The 23,522-nt window shown below is 43.8% G+C and overlaps 1 protein-coding gene across 6 annotated transcripts in view; it reads left to right on the top strand.

Moving 5' to 3' along the window:
• The window catches only part of PIBF1 (progesterone immunomodulatory binding factor 1), a 302,877-nt gene that overhangs the window by 218,848 nt on the left and 60,507 nt on the right, over positions 1-23,522 (top strand). For 5 of the 6 annotated variants that reach the window (XM_033947509.1, XM_033947506.1, XM_033947507.1 and 2 more), the window contains one exon: positions 22,647-22,777. In XM_033947509.1, the coding sequence (XP_033803400.1) occupies positions 22,647-22,777 (131 nt within the window). Of the gene's footprint in view, positions 1-1,555; positions 1,586-22,646; positions 22,778-23,522 lie in introns of those variants that run through there. The other variant, XM_033947510.1, reaches the window with a different exon arrangement.

Genomic DNA, 23,522 nt, shown 5'->3' with positions numbered 1-23,522 from the left:
TAATTATCCAACTTCAATAGGCTTTGCACTTGGCTTATGCTCCACTTTGCGGGTTTTTCCTGCTTCTATAGCCCAGCACTATGAAGACAGCTCTTTTTTCAGATAAGTGTGACAACGTTTTATATTGATATTTATGCAATTGTTATTTAACTACATGAGAAGTACCGTATTTTCACGCAGATAACGTGCACCCGTGTAAAACGCGCACACGGGTATAGCGCGCAGAAACCACGATTTTATGTACAAAAACTTTTGTATACCGCGCTCACGGGTATACCGCGCATGCAGCCCGACTGTCCTTTCGCCCGCCCCGACTCTCCTCTGGCCACCCCGACTCTCCTTTCGCCCTCCCCGACTCTCCGTGCACTGTCCCGACTATCCGTTCACCCTCCCTGACTTTCCGTGCACTGCCCCGCCTCTCCGTGCGCTGTCCCGACTCTCCGTTCACCCGCCCTGACTTTCCGTGCACTGCCCCGACTCTCCGTGCGCTGTCCCGACTCTCCGTTCACCCGCCCTGACTTTCCGTGCACTGCCCCGCCTCTCCGTGCGCTGTCCCGACTCTCCTTTCGCCCGCCCTGCCCTGCTCCCAGCTCTGTAAGCATGCGCAATGGTCTGAGCATGCTTGCCGCTTAGTTTTCACCAAGGCTGTTTTTCTGGTGGTGTGCTTTTCACCACGTGGCTGTGGGAGTTGGGGAGTCGGCCAGGCAAGAGGGCTTGGGCTCCCTCTTGCTCCGATCGTGGATGCGGGTGCGGGTGGGAGCGCGTGCGAGCGGTCGTTCGGGGTGGGGGTGCGAGCGGTCCTGCTGGGGGGGGTGAATCGGGCGTCAGGCGGGGTGGGAACTATGTAAAAAAAAAATTTGTATAACGCGCGAGGGGTATGCGCGGTAGGTAAAAACGCGTATAACGCGCACGTTATATGTGTGAAAATACGGTAGTCTTGTCTTTGGAGTTTTTCAGACAGAAGATGTGTCTCCCTGCTTCAATAATTGCATATTGTAGCAGGTTTGTCTATGTGGGTGTAGAATTTTGATTGTACCCCTATTAGACACTGAGGTCTTTTCTCCATTTTTTGGTATAACCTGTGTATCACTCTGCTGAGGTTTGTAGTGCTGGGAATATTAATGGATGTTTATTTCTAAAGAGAGTATGTTCATATTTTGAGGAGCAATCACAACAACAAAGGTGACCAATTGGTATTCAGTCTCTTTATTGGTGAACAGACTCAACACGATCGTGTTTTGGTCCGCAAGGGCCTGCCTCAGGAGTCTTGCGTTAAATCATGCAATTTCTAAGAAAACTTCAGTACATACTGCTGCTCTAATGAATGGTATCTGCTGTGGTCCACGATACTGTTCATTAGAGTTGCAGTATGTATTGAAGTTTTCTTGGAAATTGCATGATTTAACACAAGACTCCTGAGGCAGGCCCTTGCGGGCCAAAACACAATCATGTCAAGTCTGTTCACCAATAAAGAGACTGAACATCAATTAGTCACCTTTGTTGTTGTGATTGCTGTTCACCGTTGTAAGGACAGTTTCTCCTGTTTGTATTCAAGATCTACATATTTTGAGGGCCATCTGCCAGAAATTTATCACAAGAATCATGACCCAAGCTTCCAACATTCCTTCCAAGTTTTGGTCAAAGTAAGTTTCAAGTTTTATTTTGACTTGATGAATAGCTTATTTACTTTACTAAGCGATTTACAAATTTCATTTCATTGTTTCCTGATTGTATTTGCTTACCATTCCCATGTGTATATGTTATGGTCTGTATCTTCTACTCTTAGATAAGCACAGTGTTGTTATCACATATCATTGTGAAAATGTACCTTTATATTTTGAAATTTAATAAAAAATTTTGAACAAAAAAAAAGGTATAAGAATATACCAATTTGGTCATTAAATATAATGGGTTTAACTAACAGACTAACAGATATATAAGGTAAGAAGGACAGAACTACAATTGTTTATATTAGAATATAGGAGAAGACATGAATGGAAAGAACAATAGGGGAAAAAAGTAAAAAATAAGGAAAGACTAAAATAAACTTTGAGCATAGCTAAAGATTAAAAGCATCTTTAAAAAGAAAACTCTTCAGATTGCCTTTAAAGCGACTTAAGTCATTTTCTTCTCTTATATACTGAGGTAAGGTATTCCATATTTGCGGGCCATTACTGAGCACATGTCATGACAACGAGTTCCAATTACTTTCAATGAGGGAACTGTTATAAGTTTTGGATTAGTGGACCTAAGGGAGTGTGATGTATTATAAGGAATAAGTAGTTTGTTAATAAATTGAGGTTCATTGGAAGACAAAGTTTTAAATACTAAAAGTAGGATTTTGAAAGTAATGCAGTGATTAACTGGAAGCCAATGGGATTTGATCAGAAAGGGTGTAACATGATCGTATTTTTTGCCATTATGAATCAATTTAATGGCGGTATTTTGGGCTATCTGAAGACGCCTCTTTTCTTTTTGAGTAATATCCTATATAATAAAAAATAAAAAGCTAGCCGCGCATGCGCACTCAGACCTGCGTGATCTGTCTTCCCTGATCCGTAGGTCCGTGGCCAGAGTGCGTATGCGGCGGACAGATCGGGAAAGCACAGCACAGCCGGCGACTCCTCCCCCCTCCCGCCCTCACTCAATGCCCAAACCACCACCTCCTCCTTCTCGCCGGCTCACCCGCTTCACCCGCTTTTAAAAATAAAGAGAAAAGCACTACACTGCGCTAACGCTGGCTTTGCTGTCTTCTGTCCACTGCGGCCCGCCCTCTCTGACTACTTCCTGTTTCCGCTAGGGTTGGCCGCAGTGGATAGAAGACGCCGAAGCTAGCGGCTGTAGCCGCCGATCTCCGTTCCTCCGGGGGGGAGGGGGGTCTGGGAGGAGAGGGTTCGCAGCCACTCAGCGCCCCCACCGAGGAGCCCTGCAACTTTCCGCTGCCCGGGACCCGAGTCATTTGCCGCCCACCCTCTTCCCTTACCGCGGGCCCGATTGGCGATTTAAGCTGCGTGTCAGCAGTCTTCACACGCTGCTTCAGGCCCTTCTACTGCCCTGATTTGCTCCGGACGTGCCAGAGTAAATCAGGGCAGTAGAAGGACCCGAAGCAGCGTGTGAAGAGTGCTGACACGCTGCTTAAATCGCCAGTCGGGCCCGCGGTAAGGGAAGGGAAGGGGGGGCGGCAAACGACTTGGCCCCCCGCTTTTGTAGTCGCGACTGTGGGAAGGGAAAGGGGGTAGAGGAAACGCTACAAGAAGAAAGACACAGGGGAAGGTGCACAGGGAACTGGTGTGGGGGGAGGGAAATGGAGGGGGAAGGAATGCTGCTTTGGACAGACAGACAGAGGGAGGAAGGGAGACAGAAAGACAAGAAGAAAGACACAGGGGCAGGTGCACAGGGAACTGGTGTGGGGGGAGGGAAATGGAGGGGGAGGGAATGCTGCTTCGGACAGACAGACAGAGGGAGGAAGGGACACAGAAAGAAAAGAAGAAAGACACAGGGACAGGGAGATATACAGAAAGACAAACAGACAAAGGGGGCCAGGAACAGAGACAGACAGAAAGAAAGACAGCGGGAGTCGCGTCAGGAGGGGTGCGGGATGCCGCAGAGGGAACTTTTCTAATGGGTGCAACTGGGCGGCTGTCGGGAGCCTCTGATCAGAGGCAGAGCAAGGTAAGTGTATCATAGGGATAAGAAGGAGGAGGGGGGAGAAAAAGGAAGGGACGCCTATTGCTGGACAGGGGGAGAAGGAAAGAGGTGCTGATGGACGGGGAGGGGTGAAGAAAAAGGAACGGAGGCCTAATGTTGGACAGGGGGAGAAGGAAGGTGCTGCTGGACGGGGGAGGTAAAACAAAGGGAGAAGGGCTGCTGCTGCATAAGGAGAGCTGTGAAGGGATGGTGGTGGACACAGGGGAGGTAAAAGGAAGGGAGAATGGACAGGGGGAGCAGGCAAGGAAAAAGAAAGACAGAAAGAAAGAAAGCAACAAAGGAGAGAGAGAGAAAGAAATAGAGAGACACACACACATATATTCTAGCACCCGTTAATGTAACGGGCTATAAGACTAGTTTATTAATAAAGAGTTACAGTAGTCAAGTTTAGTGATAACTAGGGAATGAATTAGTATGTTGAGTGATTTTGGCTCAAGAAACTTAGAAATTGAGCAAATTATTCGTAGCCTATAAAAGCAAGATTTAACTGTGTTACTTACATGTTCATGGTAGGAAAGCCTTTCATCAATAGTGACACCCAATATTTTCAAAGATTTTACCAACTTTAGATGGATGTTATCTAGGATGAATGGGGTAGTCAGACTTATGTCTTTTTTTCCACGGGAAAAGTAAAGTTTTAGTTTTCTGAATGTTTAGGGCTCACATATTAGAATTAAGCCATTGCTTAATTTCCACTAACTTTGTTAATCTCAATTATTTCTTCTTTATTTCCTGGCAGATATTCCATCTTTCAGTTCAGAAGAGTAGATGGCAAACAAGATTTACTACATAACTATGAAATGTGTTGCTTTTATTTTCTAGCAGAAATGTATACTTCTTTAAATAACTTAAGAACAAGCTGTAGAGAGTACAGCATAAAAAGAAAATCATTTACTTGGGAAAATAGCAATATATCTGCATAAATTAAAAATGCTTTCAGGCCATAGCTAAAAGTGTGTGCATCAATTTCAACAGAAACATAGAGAGGCAATGATCTGCAAATAAGCAAAAACAGAATAGCACAACAAATCCAAAAGTGTGCACTTTATTAAACAAATACCCAAAGGCTGCAATACAAACAATTTAATTACAATCATAAGGTATATGCACATAAAACATGTAAATAAATTTTGAAAAGATAAATTATAAAATCATTCAATAAATTAAACACCAACATATTTCAACCAACAAATGCTACAATATGGCTTTGAAATGAAATCTACCTTATATTCAGTTTTTGAGAGTGAAAAGAATTTGTTCTTAATATCAAGATGTAGAGAATCAAGCCAGAATGATGACTTCTAGATTCTGTTACAGAGGATATCCAATAACACACATTATCATAGGACAAGCAGGCAGCATATTCTCACATGTAGGTGACATCATCCATGGAGCCCAGTACGGATAGTGATAAAAGTGCATTGCCACTTTAAGTTTTTAGAATCACAATTGCCCACACCACTGGCTCATGGTACCTTAGTTCTTTGCTTTTCACGGAGCAAAGAAGTGCTATTTCTTGTACTCTGTCCAAAAGTGTGTTGCCTTCCTGTCAACAATTTTCTATTTTTGTCCCTTTGGCTTTCTTTTTTGTTTTATTGTTTTATTTTTATCCTTCGGTCTGTAAACAAACAAAAAAAATTTTAAAACATATTTTCCTTTTTATCTTTTGTGCCTCAGTCAGGCCTTTCGTCCCTCTTTTTCCTACCTTGGCCATTCTTTTTCTCGTTTTCATCATTGAGTATTTTGACTTCGCCACCAAGATTTTTCCATCCATGTCTAAACCTTCAAGTGGTTTCAAAATGTGCTGTTGGTGGCAGTGCCCTATTTCAATCACCGACCCACACAGTTGCTGCTTATAGTGTTTGGGGCCTCAGCATCGAGTAGACACTTGTTCTCGTTGTTCTATGTTACATAAATACTCATTGAAGGCTCGATGTATCCAGCAGGAGAAGCTGTTCAGTTCGACCATGGACTCCAGTTATAAATCCGAGCCATCGGTACCAGCTGTTCCTCCATTGGGCAAGCCCACTAAGAAGCCATCCTCTTCCCAGTAAGCGTTGCAGGCCTCTACAGTATCGAGTTTCTCAATGCAGGCCAAGCGTCAACGCCATCGATCGCTATCAGTGCAAGTTGTAACTCCTACAGGGCATGCATCTTCATCGTGGTCTCCCATCCCTCGACAACTTACAGCACTGATGGTACTGGCTATTGAGCCAAGGGTACCGGAGCAAATCTTCAAGGAGCAACTCAATGAGTTTTTCCAGAGGGAACTCGGTGACCTATTTAAGTTGCACTCGACACCAGTGCTTGCATTGACTTCCTTGGTACCGACCCAGTCTGAGCATAGCACTCTGAGGCCACATGGTACCGATTACAGGTCTGCATCAAGGCGCTGCTCTACATCGTATTGGTGCTCTCCATCAAAACATCAATACTCTGCATTGAAGTATCGACGTTCTGCATCGCAGCATTGATGTACATTTATTTTATTTATTTTTATAATTTCTATTCTGCTTAAAGCCTAAGCGGCTTACAATAAAAACAGACATAAACCATTAGATACAATCTTGTAACAGGAAGAACAATATCTCCTCTCTCTTTCGCTTTCAAACATTTTATTACTCCAGTTATACTTAAAAATCATAACCATTCTAGTAAAAAAAACTTACACAAATAAATGAGTTTTCAGTTGTTTCTTGAAAGACCTCAAGTTCTTACACAATCTCAAGCAGCCTGGCAAATCGTTCCACAAATGACCTGCTACTGAGATAGCTATTGCTCGCATTCTCTTGTAATGTGTTTCCCCAAATGACTTACAGTAGTTGACAATCTCATTACTGACTCTGACTTCAATGATCATGACAGCCTCAAAGAGTAACAACATTCTTACTAACAATCCAGGACAAGCAGTGGCTTGCCCCATGTTTTTTTCAATAACAGACTATGGACTTTTCCTCCAGGAAATTGTCCATACCCTTCTTAAAACCAGCTACGCTATCCACTCTTACTACAACCTCTGACAATGCATTCTAAAGCTTAACTATTTTCTAAGTGAAAAAATATTTCCTCCTATTGGTTTTAAAAGTATTTCCCTGTAACTTCGAGTGTCCCCTAATTTTTGATCGAGTGAAAAAATGATCCACTTGTACTTCTTCTACTCCACTCAGGATCTTGTAGACTTCAATTATATCTCCCTTCAGCCGTCTCTTTTCCAAGCTGAAAATCCCTAACTTTTTCAGTCTTTCCTCATACAAGAGGAGTTCCCTCCCCTTTAGCATCTTGGTCGCTCTTCTTTGAACCTTTTCTAGTTCCACTATATCTTTCTTGAGATTAGGAGACTAGAATTGAACGCAATACTCCAGGTGAGGTCGCACCATGAAGTTTGACCACTAGCCTGTGTTTGCTATTTATAAGTTGCTTATGACTTTTAACTATAGCCTACTGTTAAGTTATGACTGTCACATCCTCAGGTTCTTGTTTTACAGACATTAGACCTTGACCAATATCAGATACTTCTCTTTGCTTCACTGGTAACAGAAAAACCTGTTTTCAGCATGCTGGGTCCATAATAGTTTCAAGTCATATGGTTTCTTTCATTAGTAATTTTCACTAGCAACTATTATGACTTAGTTATCACATGCTATTGGTTTCACCCCTGTCAGCAATAGAGGGGGGTAGCATGTTCATTGAGGGCACGCTGACCCACTAGGACTCATCTATTGGCCACCAAGATGGTCTCAGGACTTAAGGATCTCCCATATGAAGAACGTCTAAGCAGACTGCAGTTATATTCTCTCGAAGAACGCAGAGAGAGGGGAGACATGATAGAGACATTCAAATATCTCATGGGCCGTATTGAGATGGAGGAAGATATCTTTTTCCTTACGGGTCCCACGGCAACAAGAGTGCATCCGCTCAAACTCAAGGGTGAGAGATTTCATGGTGACATCAGAAAATACTTCTTCACCGAAAGGGTGGTTGATTGATGGAATGGTCTTCCACGTCAGGTAGTTGAGGCCAGTAACGCGTTCAACTTCAAGGGACGATGGGATAAACATCGCTCCAGGGGATGCTCCGGGGAAATGCTTAGAAGGAGGGTTCTTGTTGAGGGAGGGTTCTTTGAGTGGGCAGACTTGTTGGGCCGACGGCCCTTTTCTGCCGTCATACTCTGTTTCTATTTTTCAATCTTACTGGAATCTGACAGGAAATAGCAGCTGTGACATACATCTATTTTAAACTTTAACATTTTCCAGTAATGCTAACCGAGAAATATTATATTACTGTAATTCTGAGGCTTTGCTATCCTTCATCTATATCTATCTAATTACTGTGTTTCCCCGAAAATAAGCCCTAGCAGGATTTTCGGGGTAGGTTTTTTTTTTTTTTTTTTTTTTAATTCTTTATTTATTTGATTATTCATTACAATACCTTAGTAACAAACATTCATGAATGAGCACAAAAAATGCAAATGTAAATTCCATATAAGGAACAACAAAATATATAAGGAAACTAATCAACCATGTCCTAGTCCACATTATCGCTGATCGCCAGTATTTTAAAGTAAAACATCAAATCAAATCTATCTGTCTACTATCTAGGAACAGGCAAATGGCTTTTATATATATTATACATCATCCTCCAAAAGTAAAGTCAATATTGTCTGCTTTTGAATTCAGTCTGCCGCGTTACTGATGTCATTAGTAACGAGGCAGACTGAATTCACTAGTGGACAAGGCCAAAGCAGCTGTTTATCATGCTGCTGGCCTGACACTGCTTAGGAAGGCAAGTAAGGCTCGCGGTGGTGTTCCGTTTTCTCTATAATGGAGGGTTCCAAACCCCCCCTCAATAGCAGTGCAAACACTATGCAGTAAAGTGGGGGGGGTTCCCCACTCACATCCCGCTTCAGAGCTCTTTAAAACTAAGTTTTCCTGCGCGCTGGTGTCTTGCGCTGAATTGTCTGCCCTCCATTGTCGGCACGCTGGTGTCTTCCGTGCGACTGACTATGAACCGGGGAGCCTATTGCAATCATTGTCCTGTTCAGGGGTGCTTGCAGTGAAAATGGTCCATTAAATGGTTGGAGCTCACATTGTCGGCACGCTGGTGTCTCCCGTGCGACTGACTATGTACCGGGGAGCCTATTGCAATCATTGTCCTGTTCATGGGTGCTTGCAGTGAAAATGGTCCATTAACTGGTTGGAGCTCAGAGCCATTTGACTAGCTTTGACGAGATTGCAGAAAATTTTGGAGGGCCAAGCAGTTTGGGTCTTCTCCGACAATGTGACAGCAGTAGTATCTGTTAATCACCAGGGAGGAACCAAGAGCACTCCTCTGGTTCAGGAAGCCCACCTTCTTTTTTGGGGGCAGACCGTCGTCTCCTAGCACTGACAGCAGCGTATGTGGCGGGAGTAGACAAAAGTCAAGCAGACTTCCTCAGCAGACAGACTCTGGATCTGGGTAATAGTGGGGCACTGGGGCGGGCCCACTTCGACATGGCAAGAAACAAGAAAGCAGATCGCTTCTTCAGTCAACGATCTGAGCCCAGCAGCGCAGGACTCGGTGCTCTGGTGCAGCCGTGGCCTCAGGAGATTCTCCTGTATGTTTTCATCCTTGGCCGATAATCGGCCGGGTCATTCAGAAGATCGCAGCATTTCCATGCCACGTCATTCTGATGGTTCCAGATTGGTCTCGCAGACCATGGTACGCAGATCTGATGCGTCTGTGTAAAGGTTGCAGCCTTCAGCTGAGTGCCTATCTGGACCTTCTCAAGGAGGGTCCGGTATCCAAGGAGGATCCGGGTCACTTTGCTCTTACGTCATGGCTTTTGAGTGCATAGCCTTAGAACATAAAGGATATTTTGCTCTGGTTGTTGATGCTCTTCTGAAGTCTAAGGAGTGGAAGGCCTTCCAACATTGGTGTGCCAAGGTCCAGGTGGACTCTTATTCAGCTCTGATCTTGCTGATTCTTGCCTTCAGGCTGGTTTAGGTAAAGGCCTCACTGTGGCTTCTCTTCGAATCCAAGTGACCAGGCTCTCCTGTTATAGATTCTGAGAGTGTTAGTCTTCCTTGGCGTTTCATGCTGATATCACTAGATTCTTGAAAGGGGCTCTTCATGTCAGACTGCCAGTTAAACATTTTTCCCTTCCTGTGACCTTAACTTGGTATTGTCTAGTCTTACCAAGGCTCCTTTTGAGCCCCTTCGAAATGCTTCCCTCTAAGATTGACGTTCAAGACTATTTTTCTGGTCACCATTTCTTTGGTGCATCATGTGTCAGAACTGCATGCTTTGTCATGCAGGGACCTTTTCCTTTGTATTTCGGAGGTGGGGGTTTTCCCTTCAGACGGTCCCTTCCTTCCTGCCAAAGGTAATTTTGGCTTTTCATGTTAATTAGGAAGTGTGTGTTTGTCTGCCTTTCAACTAACCGGTTCGAAGTCACAGGACTGCCTGATGAAGAACCTGGATGTGCACACAGTTCTGCGTTATCTGGAGGTCATCAATGATTTTCGTCTCTGACCATTTGTTTGTGCTGACTTATTCAGTTAAGAGGGGCACTCCTGCTTCCAAGGCCATGATTTCCAGATTGAACCATAGGGCCATTTCATCAGCATGCATTCTTGCTGGGAAACAGTCTCCTGATTCCGTCAAGGCGCATTCTACCAGAAGTGTGGCTTTTTTGTGGAGAGGAGATTTGCAGAGGGCAACATGGTCTTCTCTCCACACGTTTGCCAAGTTCTACAGAGTGGACGTGGTGGCAAGACAGGACTCTGCCTTTGGGTCCTCAGTCTTAAGGGTCGGCGCAGCAAGCCCGCCCTAGCTTTTGGGGGGACTGCTTTTGTACATCCCTACTGTCTAGAATGTCTCACCTATTGCACTGGAAAAAGAGATTATGTACTTACCCTGGTAAGCTTTTTTCCAGTACATAAGTGAGGCATTCTAAACTCCCCATCCTGTCCTTTCTGCTCCTGCCTTCTTTTCAGTCCGTTTATGCTTCTTCAAGCTGATTTTTGGATGTATGTTTGCGCTTGAGGGCTGGGAAGAATGTTTAAATTTATTGAGTAGTTTCTGAGCTCCTTTCCAGCCTGTGTTGGTGGTTAATGGTACTGTTTAGGTACTTTTTGAGCAGAACAGTTTGTTTCAGCCTGTTGCTACAAGTGCCTTTACTCTACATGTGTTGAGTAGCTCTACGTGCTTGAGTACTAACTGAAGGTGAAGCTAGAGAGCCCATTAAAATATAACAGAGGCAGAGTGAAAAATCTGGAGTGGATTCCTTCTGCAGCAGCACACAGCTATAGAGAAATAACCCTACTGTCTAGAATGCTTCACCTATCTATTGGAAAAGAGCTTACCAGGGTAAGTGCATAATCTTTTTTGTGCATCCAAGTTTTTATCTTTTCCATGCACAAAATCAATTTGCTCTAAACAAAATCTAACCCCTCCATTGCATAGATATGGTAGTGTATTTTCAGCCCTTCAAGAACCTGCTCTATTGAAGCAACATAACTATTAAATAATAATGCTGACAAAGCAGATCCTTTTGGGATCCCTTTTTTATCCTCATCATTGATGGTATTACCTTTCCACATTTCACTACAAATTTACAATCCATTAGGAAAGAACCGAACTACCTCAAAACTATTCCACTCCTCCCATCTTTAGTTTATCAACAGCAATCTAGGATCCACTATGTCAAAAGCAGCCTGTATATCTAATGACACCATACAGAAAGTCAGACCCATGTTGATCCCTCTACGAAGCACATCCACATCCCACACCAATCGTTGCTTGTTGAATCAATCCTTTAAAAAATCTTCCAGCTCCAGGGTTTATGCCTGCACCACCAGGACATGAGGGTCGTACTATGGATAAATTTGGTTGCCGTCTTTACCAGAAATCTATGTTGGCCAGCCGAGTTCTTAATTACAACTTCTACGTCTTTTTACTTTAAACATCTCATAAAGAAATTATCTGATTTTTAAGCAGCATATTCCATCTGACCACCTAACAGATTTTCAGCAAAAATATATGGCCAGAACAGCATTTGATGCATTTGAAATGTCATCCAGAGCATCTGCCATGTCTGTTGCTATGAGACATCTTGCTTGACTGTGAGTCTCCGACATGGATATCAATATCCAAGACCGGTTAGCCAACATCCTTTGTCTCAGTGAAGAACTCTTCAGCGACAGAATAGATGCTGCTACTCAAAAACTTACTCAGCATGAGCAGAATTGGAATTCTTTAACAAGATCTAAGATTAAGGCTCAACCATCTAAGCCTCCTTTTATTCCTATAAGAGATGGTATTCTACAACATCCTCTTCTTCTAAGCCACCACAACCAAAGAGACAGAAACAACAGAGATCTCAGAAGCCCCAATCTTTGGCTCCTCAAAAACCAACCCAGTCTTTTTAACATGCTTCTAAAGAGCATAACCAAAATTCCTCCTTCTTAGCCTCTTCCTCAACCAATCAGAGGTCAATTTCAGTTGTATCAACGGCGCTGGACTGTCATCACCATAGACACCTGGGACATCAAGGAAGTTTACTCTGTTCATTTTATAACCATTCCTCCAGACCACTCTCCAAGAGAGTCCTCTTTCACATCTCAACAGGAAATCAAAGCTCTACTTCAACTAAATGCCATAGAAGTAGTTCCCCCTTCTCAGAAATATCAAGGGTTCTACTCCAGGTATTTCCTAATTCCAAAGAAGACAGGAGGTCTTCGTCCAATTCTCAACCTCCAAGCCTTAAACAAATATTTAGTCAAAGAAAAGTTTTGCATGCTATCTTTAGGGCCCTTACACCCACTTTTAGAACAAAATGATTGGCTGTGCTCTCTGTACCTCAAAGAGGCCTACACACACATATCCATACATACCGATCACAGAAAGTTTCTATGTTTTCAGATAGCTCATCAACACTTCCAGTACAAAGTTTTTCCATTCAGCCTCGCTTCTTCTCCAAGTGCCTAGTGGTTGTGGCAGGACTCTTATATGTCAAATCAAGCATTCAAAACCACCGGTAAAAATCAGAACCGGCAGGAGTGTTACCATTGCCTATGGAAGTGTTGCTATAAACTTTTCCCTGATGCAGTGGGAGTGCTGTTTGCCTTGCGAAACGCAGGCCGCATCGGATGGATAAAAGAAAGTAAATGAGCAACTGTTTCAGCAGAAACTAAAGTACTTTAAAGCGTTACAGATTACGAGCACGCACAAATGCACTTTTCAACAAAGCACTTTAAAGCATTGGTGCTCTTTTCAAGATAAGTATAAATGAAATTTTAATCTGAATTTTTACACTAGCCTGCCGGTTCTGCTATCTGAAATGAGCTGTTAGGCTAATGATGTGTAGTAAACAGTATCTAAAGTCTTTACCAAGTTTTTAAATAAACTAGAGTAAATAAATAAAAAATAAATAAAATAGAAGTAGAGAGAGTTTTGGGATGAATTTCGTTGTAGCAATATGAGATTAAATAAAGTTAAATAAAATAAAAATTTAGTGAAAGGTAGGCAGGTTGGGTTCAAGCCAGTGATGTAAACAGGAACTCAAACAACACACACGAATCAACTTCTAGATTATCCAACCCACTACTGAATATCTATAAGCAAAAAAGAGGGGGTATAAAGGATAATTTATAATACTTGCTTTCAACGATCTTCTTTTGCACATCAGTGGCTTACTTCATTTATGGTTGATATTTCACTCTTATTAACCCACAATTCTAATTATTTAGATGATACCCTGATTTAATAACCATAAATGAAGTAAGACACTGATGTGCAAAGGAATATCGTTGAAAGCAAGTATTATAAATTATCTTTTATACCCCCTCTTTTTTGCTTATAGTGATGGAAACAGGAACATGTGAAGAGGAATTTCTTCATAAGAAAACTCAAAGTGGGTATAAAACTCCACAACCTGAGGCTTGTAACCCATATAGATAAAATATCTTCAGTGTAATTTCTGATTTTACCGGTGGTTTTGAATACTTGATTTGACAATTTTGGTAACCACTAGTTTCTCTAGTATATTGTTGTATAACAAGAACTCTTGTATGGGCTTTTCTACCTCAACAAAGACAAGACACCTTATTTCATCTTTGCAATCAGGTCTCTGCTCGACAAACCATCTCAGCAAGACAGATGATGAGACTCATGTTACCCCTTCACACGACCCTAGCATCTCAATGGTCTCAAGCTCTCGATTCCATATCCCAAAGGATAACAGTCACCTTGCCTCTTCACCAGTCTCTTCAGTGGTGGATGGATCTGACAAATCTCTCCAGAGGGTTACTGTTTATCATCCCTTCACATCAGAGAGTGCTCACCATGGATGTGTCCATGTATGCTTGGGAAACTCACCTAGATGGTCTCAGGACACAAGGTTGATGGTCTGTTCAAGAGAAGACACTCCACATCAACCCATTAGAGCTGCAGGCAATTTGAAATGCTCTAAAAACCTTTCAGAGAACTGGGACAGCCATTCATAGAGCGGCGCAGGACAAGGCAGGAAGCGAAAAACTTGCACCTGCCTGCTTGCCGCTCTGCCACTGCCAGTGCCGTTCAGGGGGAAGAAAGGAGAGAAGGACAGGAGGCTGTAAGGCTGGATCGCCATTCACAGAGCGGCAAGGCAGGAAGCGAAAAACTCACGCCTGCCTTCTTGCTGCTCCGACTCTGTCTGCCGGTGGGGAGAAAGCCGGATAGAAGGGCAGGAAGCTGAAAGCCAGACCGCTGGAGAAATTAAGGTAGTGTGACCTTGCCTACCTCCGGGTGGGGGGCCCTGTCGGGGGGGTGGGGGGACCCTGCCTGCCCTGCCACTAGGCCTGCCTGTCCTGCCCTATGCCCTGTCTCGGCCTGCCTTGTGCCCTGTCCCAGCCTACCACTAGACCATCAGAGGGGGGACAGGGTGCAGAGCCTGGCAAGGAGTGTGGGGTTGGGTGCAGAGGCTGGCAGGGAGAATTTGGTTCAGAATGTTTTTTTCTTGTTTTCCTCCTCTAAATCTTGGGTGTGTCTTATGGTCAGGTACGTCTTATGGAGCGAAAAATACGGTAATTAGAGCAAAGTAGCAGGCTAGGAACTAGAGAATGACACAGACAAATTTTTTCCTGGTGTCTCACAGTATATCTGAAATCTCATGCAGCACACTAGTGTGCCACGGCACACAGTTTGCAATACAATGACCTAGGCACCTTTCTTTGCATATACAAAATGAAAACTAAGGCTTAACTGGGAAGACAGGCTAAACAACAAAATAAATAGCACAAAGTAATGACAGAGAAGTAGAAACTCTCTTCAGAATATACAAGGAACACAATCACAGCCACTTAAACCCATAGTGTCAAATGTCTTACAGTGTGGTAAAACGTAGGCACACGTGTTAGATGTTACAGTTTTAATGGGAGTTCAGGCCTTTTTTTATGGGGGGGGGGATGAAATAAGCATTCAGAATCTTTGTTTCAGTGTACTGATTTCCACAATCAGGTTACTTACCAGGAACAAGTGTTTTCTCATTTTAGTTTTGAAAATTGTTAGTTGAGAACTAGTTTTACATACAGTTGGCAACCTACCAAAAATATTGATAGGTAAATTTTTTTATGGTTGCCAGTAATCATAGAATTTCTTTTACAGTACTGCTGAACATTACTGTTCACATAGCCAACAGGAATATGCTGTACTGTGGAGCTAAGGCTGACTGAGAGCCAAGAATTAAAGTACCTGCATATAATTCCAGAATGCTGTAAATACTATTCTGTCCAATATGTCGTATTATTTTGATTTTTTTGGGGGGGGGTACATACTTCTCTGGAGTTCATACAGTGTATAGAATACGATCAGTAACAGTGGTACAGGGGGAGGCAACCAGGGTTCTTCTTTGCTGTGTTCAAAAGTGCCCCTACTGTTCCCTTCACCCACTTTCTCTTTCTCTTTAAGTGTGGTGTTCATACAGAGGGAGCAATGTTCCCTTTTAAGCTGCACTAAAAATTATCTGATTAAAATTCAGAGTATCTATAAACTATAGGCAAACAAATAGGGAAAGTGTGGTTGATGGAATTCTTTCCAACCTCCCTGCAAGTATTTACTGTGTGTGTGTGAGAGAGATGTCTGTTGTGATGTTCTGTCTCAGAGTGGCCACAGGAGGGAGCCCTAAGATCCTAGCAAGGAATAGAGAGAGGATCCCCAAATTCAAAATACAGAAGCCCAGCATCAAATTAGAAAGAAGAACCTTACTAAGGTTAAAAAAAAAAAGAAAGAAAGGAAAGGATGCAAGATTACTTTAAAGACCAGATGGAGAAGGAAAGGATAGGTGACAAGTAATGGGGGAATAAGGTAGGGAAAAAAGACACTCAAGTATAAAGCCTTCTTAAGGATAGCCTGGTTAAAATTCCTAAATATTAATAAGGCTCTGGAAAAAGAGGTTCATATAAATAGGACAGAGAGGTCCTCACTAGGAGGGAGCTCTGGACCCCTATTTCCATTCAAAGCTTGAAGGGGCAAAAAAAATGCTTCCCTTCTAAGGTTTTACAGATGAGAACTGTCATTGCTCTTTAAGAAAGGGGAGTAAAACTAAGGAAAGCCCTGTCCTAATTGGAGGGGGTAGAAGCTGGCATCCCGATAGTTGGAGAAATTAAGAAGGGGGTGGCATATAGAGCCTCTAGAACTTTAAAAGCACTCCCTATCTTGAAGACGGCCTGGAGGAGAAGAAGGAACGTGCTCCTGTCTGCTGCTGAAAGCCTGATTTGAAGAGCATGGAAAAGAGTGCCAGAAGGTACCTACCTTTAGGACTTCTTGTTCATGTACTTTGTTTTCTGTTTGTGAACTGAGATTAACAGCCAGGGGTGGATGATGGGACCATAAATTCATAGAGAGTATTGTGCTGTCCAAGGGGTGGCAGCTCTTTGATTGAGTTACTAGTATTCAGTAAAAAGGGCTTGGTTTAAGATTGTGCTACTTGGAAAGAAATGTTTTGAAAGAATTACCCCCACAAATCTGGTTGAAGAACCAAACCCTCTAACCAAGTATTGTCTTCTTTGTTTCTGGTATATCTCCTTTCTGGCTCTTTCAGTTCAAGAAGACAATACTTGGTTTTCCACTTTGGGCAGCTTGAGGTTTTCCACTTTGGGCAGGTTGAGATTTGAGGCTATCGCCTAGCACTTCTTTTCTGTTTCTGGTATATCTCCATTCTGGCTCCTTCAATTCGTGTTTTACGCAAGAAAAGAAGTGCTAGGCGATAGCCTCAAATCTTGACCTGCCCAAAGTGGAAAACTTTAGACTGGTTGCAGGAATACCATGGACTGCGAAATTACTGGAATTCTGCATCAACATGCAACTATCTCGATACACGGAGACAACAGACACATACCACACATGCAACATGTATTCAGACCGAAGCATAGCACTGAATCCCTACTACTGGAACTAACATCAAAGGTAAAACACTACCAAAGTAAAGGAACTCAAACAATTCTTCAATTCAACAGCTCAGCGACATTTGACACAATAGATCATTCCCTACTACTGATGAGACTGATTGAGCTAGGGATACAGGGAACAGTACTCCAGTGGTTCACACAATTCCTAGAGAACAGGACTTATGAAGTATGGAAAAGTGAAACTAAATTCCAAAATTGGAAAGTCAGCTATGGTATCCCACAAGGCTCCCCTCTCCCACTCCCCCTACTGTTCAACCTATATTTGAGAACCCTTGGCAGAACCCTCTTCCACCCCTAGGTACACACCACCTCTTATGCAGAAAATATTTTTCTCCTCTGCACAGCGCAGGCTTCATTTGAAAACACTTTGCAGCAACTAAAAGACACAATAGAATGCCTAAGCGCATGGACACAACAAAATTACCTCAAACTTAACAAATCTCAAGCCAAGATACTATGGTTTGGAGATTATAACTCATTACCACACACAGGCACAAGAGAGGCAATCAAAATAGATAACACATCCAAAGTTTTTCCATGATCAAATCAGTTCTGTCACCAAAAAATTCTAATTTAGACTCCAGCAATTAAGAGCAATAAGACCAAAACTATCACAGGACAGGTTCAGGATAGTTACACAAACCATATTAATGCCATACCTAGATTACTGTAACTCACTATACCATGGAATCATTGAAAGAAATTAAATGACTATACCTACTACAAAATACAGCAGCTAGCCTAATATTCAAATCAAGCAAGACAAACTACATTGGCTTCCCGTAAAGAAAAGAATCCACTTAAAAATGGATTGCATTATCTACAAAGCAATCTATGGGGAAAACACTGGGGGGACTTACTTCTAGTATCAACATCATCCCATCCTTCTTCAACGCACGTGCAGTCTAACACTTCAAGATTCCCTTCCCCTCCTCTCAGCAAGTATGCCGGAAGAAAGCACACGAGACTACATGCAAATTCCTAGAACCATTCATATAGAATAAATTGCTGGAGCATATAAGACAACCCACCATGTACTTTCACTTCCAGAAAATGCTTAAACTTACCTCTACACTTCAGAGTCCTAGGCATGAGTATCCCCAATGTGTGCTCACCACTACAAATGGCTCTAATGGGGGTACGCATTATCCCTCGCAAACCCTAAAAGTAACCAGTCATCAATCTTACTGTGAATTATCACATGCAATTGATCACGTAATGTGTAAGGACTTTGTTATCCCAGATAGTTGGGAGTCCAAAAACCACAGCCTTTTTACCTCATTTAATACCTGAATTGCTTTTTTCACTGGGTTTGAGAGAATATATACAGAATTCCAATTTCCATCCTTGACAATCTATCCATGGAAGGGAGACTTAGGTTTTCTCTTAGATTAGGGAAGGGTCTTCTATATGTGTCTTCAGGCCGGCTCTTACAGACTCCTAAAACTCAAGTAGGACCGGGTGGGGTTAAGTACTTGGCTGAAAAGGAGCTGTGAATAAGTTTGGTTTCCTCTCTTTCAGGAACTCTCTGTAAGGAGAGCAACTAACTGGGGCATTCTCTAACAAAAATCACACAGGAGAAGCAGATGCTATTGCATCCCAGCATCAGATCCTTAACCCTCACAGTCTTGATATGGAGAATGTAATTATAGATGCTATGGATCTGCCTCATAGCTTGTCTCAGGTCCTTCTGGCTTCTAAGAGAAACTCAGATGGTCTTAGTTTTAAATGTGAAAAGTTTACTGTATGATGTAATGGTAAGAACTAAGAAGAGCAGAGAGAGGCCTGGTCTTCAAACCCACTTTAATAGCAACCAATAAAAATCATACATAAAACGGTTTAATCCAACAAAGGCTTCTGGTAAATCATGGACTCAACACAGAGTATGTTTCAGCTAGAGTGCCTGCATCAGGAGTCCCTGTGAGATAAATGACAAACTAAAAATGAGAGTCAAATCCTTGAGATAACACCATAGAAAAGCCGCAGTGCACGATACTCCTTCAGAATCACGCTGCGGCTTTTCTACGGCATTGTCTCAAGGATTTGACTCTTACTTTATTATGTTGGATTAAACTGTTTTATGTATGGGTTTTATTGGTTGCGATTAAAATGAGTTTGAAGATCAGGCCTTTCTCTGTTCTTCTTGATCTCACTGTGGCTTTTGCAGAGGTGACTGTCTCCTTTGTGGTTGCTAGTGTGATGGTAAGACCCTAGATCCTTTTTATTGCCATACCCTCTTCATTTTTCAGATTCAGGGTTAAAAAAAAACCCCAAATAACAGCCCACTTGTAGTAGGGATGATCTCAGTTTAGTCAGCAATTACATCAGCATATAAAAGGAATCCCACTTTTGAGCAGACTTCAGTTTTATTTATGTGGGGTTCTTTACTTAAAATGAACATGCAGAACTACAACTCCTTTGTTCAATACTCTTACCCTTCAACCAGCTGCCAAGGGATACACTAGTAATTCCCTGAATTTGGCTTCTGCTTTATGCTTATTTCTTCCTCTACCACCCCCAATCTCACATATCAAAACCCCTCCACAAATTTTGTCAGATGCCAAAGACTATGGTTTTCATAGCTCCTTATTGACCTTGACAGAACTTGTTCACTTTCATAACAAAACTCAGTTCTGCCTCAGTACAGACTTCAGAATAAAACTATGTTAGATTTGTTAAAGCATTCAAAATACAAAAATGTTAAAATAGTTGGTAAGAAAGAAGTTTTTTAACCAATGGTGTGTCCTATCTCAAATATTGAGTAGTTGTATCACCACTGAGGTTTTTCTCCTTTGTTTGCAATATAGAAATTTGTGGGCTATTTCAGCTCCTATTTGTGGTTAGTGCATGGATGGGGAAATCTTATTTCCATCTAGTGTGTGTTTTTGTCTGGCTTCAGATATTTTCATTGTTGATCACTCAGAACCAGGAATATATCCTTCATTCCAGTTTGAAGTTACTAACCCTTACAGCCTGGAAGTTGAGCAGCATTTGACATCTACACTGTTCTAAGAAAGCTGTTCTCTCTTGGTGATATGTGATGATATAATCTATAGAAAACACTTGTTACAAGTAACCAGTAATGCTTTAAAAAGTCTTAAGAGGTGCCATATGATTGTAAATTCTTCACACATTTCATGATTATTACATTGCATAATGGTGATAGACCCCATTTCTGTCTGTTAAAAGTGGTAAGAAAAGTACCGTATTTTCGCGGATATAACGCGCGCGTTATACGTGATTTTACGTACCGCGCATACCCCTCGCGCGTTATATGCCTGAGCGCGGTATACAAAAGTTTTTAAACATAGTTCCCACCCCGCCCGACGCCCGATTCACCCCCCCAGCAGGACCGCTCGCACCCCCACCCCGAACGACCGCTCGCACGCGCTCCCACCCGCACCCGCATCCACGATCGGAGCAAGAGCGAGCCCAAGCCCTCTTGCCCGGCCGACTCCCCGACGTCCGATACATCCCCCCCCCCCCCGGCAGGACCACTCGCACCCTCACCCCGAAGGACCGCCGACTCCCCAACAATATCGGGCCAGGAGGGAGCCCAAACCCTCCTGGCCACGGCGACCCCCTAACCCCACCCCGCACTACATTACGGGCAGGAGGGATCCCAGGCCCTCCTGCCCTCGACGCAAACCCCCTCCCCCCAACGACCGCCCCCCCCCCAAGAACCTCCGCCCGTCCCCCAGCCGACCCGCGACCCCCCTGGCCGACCCCCACGACACCCCCACCCGCCTTCCCCGTACTTTGTGTAGTTGGGCCAGAAGGGAGCCCAAACCCTCCTGGCCACGGCGACCCCCTAACCCCACCCCGCACTACATTACGGGCAGGAGGGATCCCAGGCCCTCCTGCCCTCGACGCAAACCCCCCTCCCTCCAACGACCGCCCCCCCCCAAGAACCTCCGACCGACCCGCGACCCCCATGGCCGACCCCCCCACCCCCCTTCCCCGTACCTTTGGAAGTTGGCCGGACAGACGGGAACCAAACCCGCCTGTCCGGCAGACAGCCAACGAAGGAATGAGGCCGGATTGGCCCATCCGTCCTAAAGCTCCGCCTACTGGTGGGGCCTAAGGCGCGTGGGCCAATCAGAATAGGCCCTGGAGCCTTAGGTCCCACCTGGGGGCGCGGCCTGAGGCACATGGGCCAAACCCGACCATGTGTCTCAGGCCGCGCCCCCAGGTGGGACCTAAGGCTCCAGGGCCTATTCTGATTGGCCCACGCGCCTTAGGCCCCACCAGTAGGCGGAGCTTTAGGACGGATGGGCCAATCCGGCCTCATTCCTTCGTTGGCTGCCTGCCGGACAGGCGGGTTTGGCTCCCGTCTGTCCGGCCAACTTCCAAAGGTACGGGGAAGGGGGGTGGGGGGGTCGGCCAGGGGGGTCGCGGGTCGGTCGGAGGTTCTTGGGGGGGGGGGCGGTCGTTGGAGGGAGGGGGGTTTGCGTCGAGGGCAGGAGGGCCTGGGATCCCTCCTGCCCGTAATGTAGTGCGGGGTGGGGTTAGGGGGTCGCCGTGGCCAGGAGGATTTGGGCTCCCTCCTGGCCCAATATTGTCGGGGAGTCGGCGGTCCTTCGGGGTGGGGGTGCGAGTGGTCCTGCCGAGGGGGGAGAAGAATCGGACGTCGAGGGGGGGCATCAGGCTTTCAGGATGGGGACAGGACTTCAAGGGGGGACAGGCAGATCTTCAAGGGGGACAGGCAGACCTTCAAGGGGGACAGGCACGGAGAGGCGGGGCATTGCACCGAAAGTCAGGGCGGGTGAACGGTGAGTCGGGGCAACCAGAGGAGAGTCGGGGCAGTGCACCGAAAGTCAGGGTGAGTCGGGGCAACCAGAGGAGAGTCGGGGCAGTGCACCGAAAGTCAGGGTGAGTCGGGGCAACCAGATGAGAGTCGGGGAGGGCGAAAGGAGAGTCGGGGTGGCCAGAGGAGAGTCGGGGTGGCCAGAGGAGAGTCGGGGAGAGCGAAAGGAGAGTCGGGGTGGCCAGAGGAGAGTCGGGCAGCATGCGCGTTATATGCCTGAGCGCGGTATAGAAAAGTTTTTGTACATATCATCGTGATTTCTGCGCGCTATACCCCTGTGCGCGTTTTACAACGGTGCGCGTTATATCCGCGAAAATACGGTAATTCCTTCCTGAATTGTATTTTTGAAGCTTGGGTATCTGTTAGTGGGCAGTTGTGATCCTTAAGGAGAATATTATTATTTTTTCTGTCTTTTCCTATCATTAATTTTAATTTTTTTCTGATACACTTTTAAACATATTTTATTTCACCTATTTTGTCTCCTTGTGTACATTTTCAATTTTTTTGTAAACTGTCTGCATAGCTAATGGGCAGTATATTAAATAAAACTAGAATTTGAACTTGAAAGAAGCTCTTGATATTTTAGCAATTCTTTTCTATTAGGCTATAATGGACAATTTATAGATAAAGAGAACTTATTTATTTTTTGTATGACTAAAATGTATAATTTCATAGCCACCCAAAAAAGCAATAACTCTGTTTATTAGCTTGATAGAGCCAATGCCTTATTGAATCAAGCGCAGCAGCCATACCGATACCTCATTGAGTCTGTACGTCAGAGAGATACTGATATTCAATCACTAAATCAACGTATTTCTCAACTAGAAAGCAACATCAAGTAAGTATAATTAAATCTATAATAATTATTATTGCTATAACAAAAAATATCTAATAATTAAAAAAGATAAATATCTACAAATCATTTTCAACTGTATATTATTCTGTTGTGACTTTGGAATTGTGAAATGATCACTTATTAGGGAAAGACTTTGTTGTCTGTAGTCATGATCAGGGAAGTTCTGTAACCAGCACACAATAAAACTATAAGCAGGGATGCATAGGCAATAAACATCCAATGGGTCCATTTTTGTTTTTTTTTTAATCCCTCATAATATATATATATATATTATGAGGGATTTTGTTACAGTGTGACATTTTCTAGTAGGAGTAGTTATTAATGTGTGTTATGGCCCTCACAATTGTTTTTTTCTTTAACGTGTTTGAAAGAGCAATAAACATATTAGTACACTGAGATACATAGTAATAAGCTAAATAGCATGACTTGCACTAAACACCACAAGATGTGTTATTCCTGGAAAAATACTGCCAGCATAAAGCTGGTGGAATTTTTCTGTTTGGGGGAGCATTGGGCCACAACAGTGTAACTTCTGGATCACTTCTTAAAGTTGAAAGAATAAGGAATTACCCCTCAGCCCCCTGTTTTATTATATGCCCCTCTTTTGCTATATTCTCTCCCTGATGTCCCCCAACTCAGATATTGCCCCGATAGCCTCACCAACTCTGAGCCCTCTCTAAATGTCTCCCCTATTCCACCAACTTCTGCCTCCCCCTGTAGCCCCCCC

This window comes from Geotrypetes seraphini, chromosome 6 (genome assembly GCF_902459505.1).
Source record: "Geotrypetes seraphini chromosome 6, aGeoSer1.1, whole genome shotgun sequence".
Classification (NCBI taxonomy): domain Eukaryota; kingdom Metazoa; phylum Chordata; class Amphibia; order Gymnophiona; family Dermophiidae; genus Geotrypetes; species Geotrypetes seraphini.
This window is presented reverse-complemented; position numbering and strand designations above follow the sequence as displayed.